The sequence below is a fragment of the Brassica oleracea genome, chromosome C4, assembly GCF_000695525.1.
Source record: "Brassica oleracea var. oleracea cultivar TO1000 chromosome C4, BOL, whole genome shotgun sequence".
In the NCBI taxonomy this organism is placed as follows: domain Eukaryota; kingdom Viridiplantae; phylum Streptophyta; class Magnoliopsida; order Brassicales; family Brassicaceae; genus Brassica; species Brassica oleracea.
In genome coordinates, this window is record NC_027751.1 from 45,080,967 (window position 1) to 45,085,024 (window position 4,058).

General features: G+C 35.7%; 1 protein-coding gene across 1 annotated transcript in view; it reads right to left on the reverse strand.

The window, feature by feature from the left end:
- Positions 1-2,008: 2,008 nt before the first annotated feature.
- The window catches only part of LOC106339006 (glutamate receptor 2.8-like), a 5,773-nt gene continuing 3,723 nt past the window's right edge, over positions 2,009-4,058 (reverse strand). The window contains exons 5-6 of the mRNA XM_013777849.1: positions 2,826-3,259; positions 2,009-2,729 (exon numbers count right to left, since the gene is read on the reverse strand). Coding sequence (XP_013633303.1) covers positions 2,142-2,729; positions 2,826-3,259 — 1,022 coding nt within the window. The 3' untranslated portion in view covers positions 2,009-2,141. The remainder of the gene's footprint in view (positions 2,730-2,825; positions 3,260-4,058) is intronic.

Genomic DNA, 4,058 nt, shown 5'->3' on the forward strand with positions numbered 1-4,058 from the left:
CAGGTCTGGAGTTGCATTGGATGGGAGATAGAACAGTTGGAGGAAAAGAGGAGAAAAAGAGTGTAATTTGGAGTTTTTTCACGCAGAACAGTCGAGCGGAGCAACCCGAGTGCATGTTCCAGCGGCAAAGATTTTTAAGGAAGTTTCCAAATATTTCGGGATTTTACCTAGGGCTTCCCCCTTTTACTCCCAGGCCGCCATAGACCTGCATATATATCTTTTCTTATTTTCTATTATTATTCTACGCTAGTTTTTACACAAGAAACTATTAGAGACTTTTGTACTTGAAGATTTTTTACCTTGAAAGGGAGAAGGCTTCATCTCTCTCACCTTGAGAAGATTCCTGAACCCTATCTTATTTATATATTGATTCAGCATGTTTTCTTCATATATTGTCTCAGTGATTTCTCTGTTCATGGCTGAGTAGTCGCTTGTTGGGTTTAGGGTGTTAGGGATCATGGATCAATGAGCTAGACACAAATAGGATTGTTATTCCTTTGATATCTCTATCTATTGTTATGCTTACTGCTTATGTTAAACTGACCATATATCATCTGATAATAGGTTTAATCTAATCATCAAAAGTTTTTTAGATTGCTAGAAAAAGCATACATATGCGATTTTTCCTTAGCCAACGAAAGCTGATGTTAAGGCAAATCGTGAACCAATTAAACCCAAACTTAATGATTGTCATCATTCTCTAATCCAAACGACAGTTTAGGCATTAGGATTTCTTGATAAATTGGTAGACACCACGACAGTGGGTTTATCTAATCTTGTTGTTCAAGTTCTAGTTTGGCTTGTATTGTCTTTATTAGGATTGCTTGATAAATTGGCAGACACCACGACAGTGGATTTATTTAATCTTGTTGTTCAAGTTCTAGATTGGCTTGTATTGTCTTCCTGAATAGTTGTGTGGCTTATGATCCTAAGTATCCCGATGAATCACCCTGAACTTAGCTCTCTTAATCATCTGAAAACCTTTAATTAATCTTGTTATTTGCTTGTCACGAAACCCTCAAATCTTAAAACCTCCATATTGTTTTAGCTTGATATTGATCCTATAGAAATAAAGTGTAATCGTTGGTCTATGTGAATTCGATCCTAAAGTACTACATCAACATACCATTCGATTGTGGTAGTGTGCACATTAGGTTAATTGGTGTGCGTAATATCATTTTACATACAGATACAAGACTTCAACCTTGATAAGTTTAAAATCAAACATATAATCAACAAAAGCATTACTATTACAACCGGAAACAAAGCAGGAAACAGTACTACTCTAAGTTCTAACCTTTCATGCACTTTTGCAACTTGTCTCTATCATAAACCTTCGCATTAAATATAAGGTTCCTCATGTTCTTTTGTTTTTGGATAACCTAGGGATGTCTGGCAGACGGATGCACAACCGATTAATCCCCTGGAGATATGTCTACCAGCACTAGATAAATCCGGTTACTCGCAATGAGAATTAAATATCCATGTCGTATTCCCTATACTCGGTCCCAAGCTTGAGAGGGAATGTTAGTGAGCTTGTGTGATGAAAGGAGAAGCCGTTAAGCTTAGCAAGTGAGTAACATCTCCTTCCTCTAAATGATAAGGTTTAGTGGACTTCTCGCGACGTCGCAGACGGCGAACCACCCACGTCGCCGCGATCCGAACACTTCACCGGGGCGAAAGACTAATCGAACCATCTAGTAGCTGGTTCCCTCCGAAGTTTCCCTCAGGATAGCTGGAGCTCGGAAACGAGTTCTATCGGGTAAAGCCAAGACCATGCAAGCAGATATATCTGAAATGATAAGTTTCGAATTTAAGGTGCTTAGCACCTTTCCAAACTCGCCATACCATGCACTCTCCGAAACATGGACAAGTGAGATTTTGCCCACCCATGCTACTAATTCTCCAACACATGAACATTATAATAACCAAAAGCATAAAAAGATTTATACCAAATAAAATGACAGAAAGTTGTATAACTAAATAATTAACATAAATCGTTCTGGTATCCAAACTAGTCAATTGCTACTGAATGCGTCAAGTGTACACCGTTGAGTTATATTAATATCAAGTGCAATAAATACAGCTTATATACGTAAAAGTTAATAACAACTTAAGCTGATGACTTACAACGTAACTTTCTATTGAGTTTGTTTAACTTCTCTCTGTCTTTCAGCTCCAAATTCAATATCAGATTCTCCCTGTTTATCATGTTTTGGTTGCGTCCTGAAACGTTCTTCACTCATGGAGAAACATGCTCGTCTTATCTCAAACTCCCTGTTTAATGACATGCTTCGTGGCAATGGTCTGATCTGCACATTCGAAGGACTCAGAGTGCATGGAGTAATAGGTGAACTCACATTATGAACCGCATTGCTCTTGAAAGTGTGCGACCTTGTGTCTTTCTCATCAAAGATTCTGAACAAAGACTTCAGTTTTCTCCATATGGAACCTTCGGATTTACTACATAGTGTGTGCCTATGTTCGTACAAGAAGAGGGCTACAAAGACGAGAAGTGCCAAGAAGGAAGCAACGCCTGCTATTAGAAACAGCCCCCAGAAGCTACTGAGACTGAGACGGTTAGACGAAAGATCGGAATTTGGATCAGGACATTCACTAGTGACACGGTTGAACCACTTGTTCTCGATGCGTCGCATTTCTTTTCCTTGAGTCACATTCAAGATAGCGATTGAGACATCTTTTGTCATAGGCGAATTCTTGGGAAATGCCTACACATATTGATCATGGAAACAAAATAAGTGAGCAATCAAAATAAGTACTTTTTTTTTTTTGTTGACATTTGGTAAAACATTAAAAGAACTTACAAAGCCAAAACCAGCCGTCTTAAAGGAAGGTTCAAAACCAACAGTCTTAAAGGAAGGTTCAACCATGGCATATTTGGAGCAGTTGTGAGAAACGATATCCTTAAGGTAGGCCACTTCGTCAAAAGCTGCTGCTATACCACCTTTCCATGTCCCTTTGGACAAAAGATCGTCGCATTCTTCGGCAGAAGCAAAAGGCTTGAGCTGTGTTTCAGAAAAGTTCAGATTTCTTAGAAAATCTCGGACGAAAGTGCCGTGTTGGTACCCTACAGACTCCCCATTTCTGATGAGATCTTCCACATTAGTGGCTGATGGTTGTAAACGTTGAACAGTCAGAAAAGAGGTGAGATTCGCTGTGTAACTCTGAGTGAGCACAAGCACCACAAAGCACCATACCACCACCACAAACCTTGCTAAATTGCTTACCACCTTCTCACCTGTATAAACACGCAAATTTCACCATATCACTACAATCCTGTTTCTTGCTAAAAAAACTACTCCCCTCCGTTTCAATATATGTATAAAGAAGTTGACCAAAAAAACAATATATATGATATTTAAGATTTTTGTTTCATAATATAAGATGTTTTAGAAATTGTATAACTAATTTTAGTGTTTTATATTTATAGTTAAATAAATTTATTTAAAATTATTTTTTAGTGATAATTTTGAAAAAATAAAATTTTAATATGTGTGCATTGATGTAACCAAAGATATATAAGTTATATATAAAACCAAAGTCCTATTCAAAATAAAAAATATCTACGAACTATCCGAACTACGTTTTTCCAAATGAAAAAATTATCTTAGACAGTTTTATTTTATAATAAAAAATTAACATCTAAATACTGATAAATAAAGATAAAAAACTACATAATTTTTTGTCAAAAAAAAAATATATATATTAAATAGGGAGAAATTCTTGGGTTTACCCCCTAAGGTGAACCTCTAGGCTCACCATCCAATAGTGTTTGAGTATTTGATATTTGATATCTTTCTAAAAAGAAAATAAAATTAAATATCCAAATTAGATTATATTTTTAAAATAAAATAATAAAAATACATAAAAATAATTACAAAAAATAAATAAATTAATATTGTTATGTCTTCACCAAAATACTAAACCCTATACCCTAAATTCTAAACCCTAAACCCTAAACATTAAACATTAAACTTTGGATAAACTCTAAACCGTTGGAAAATCTTAAACCCTAAATCATACATTAAAAACTAAAT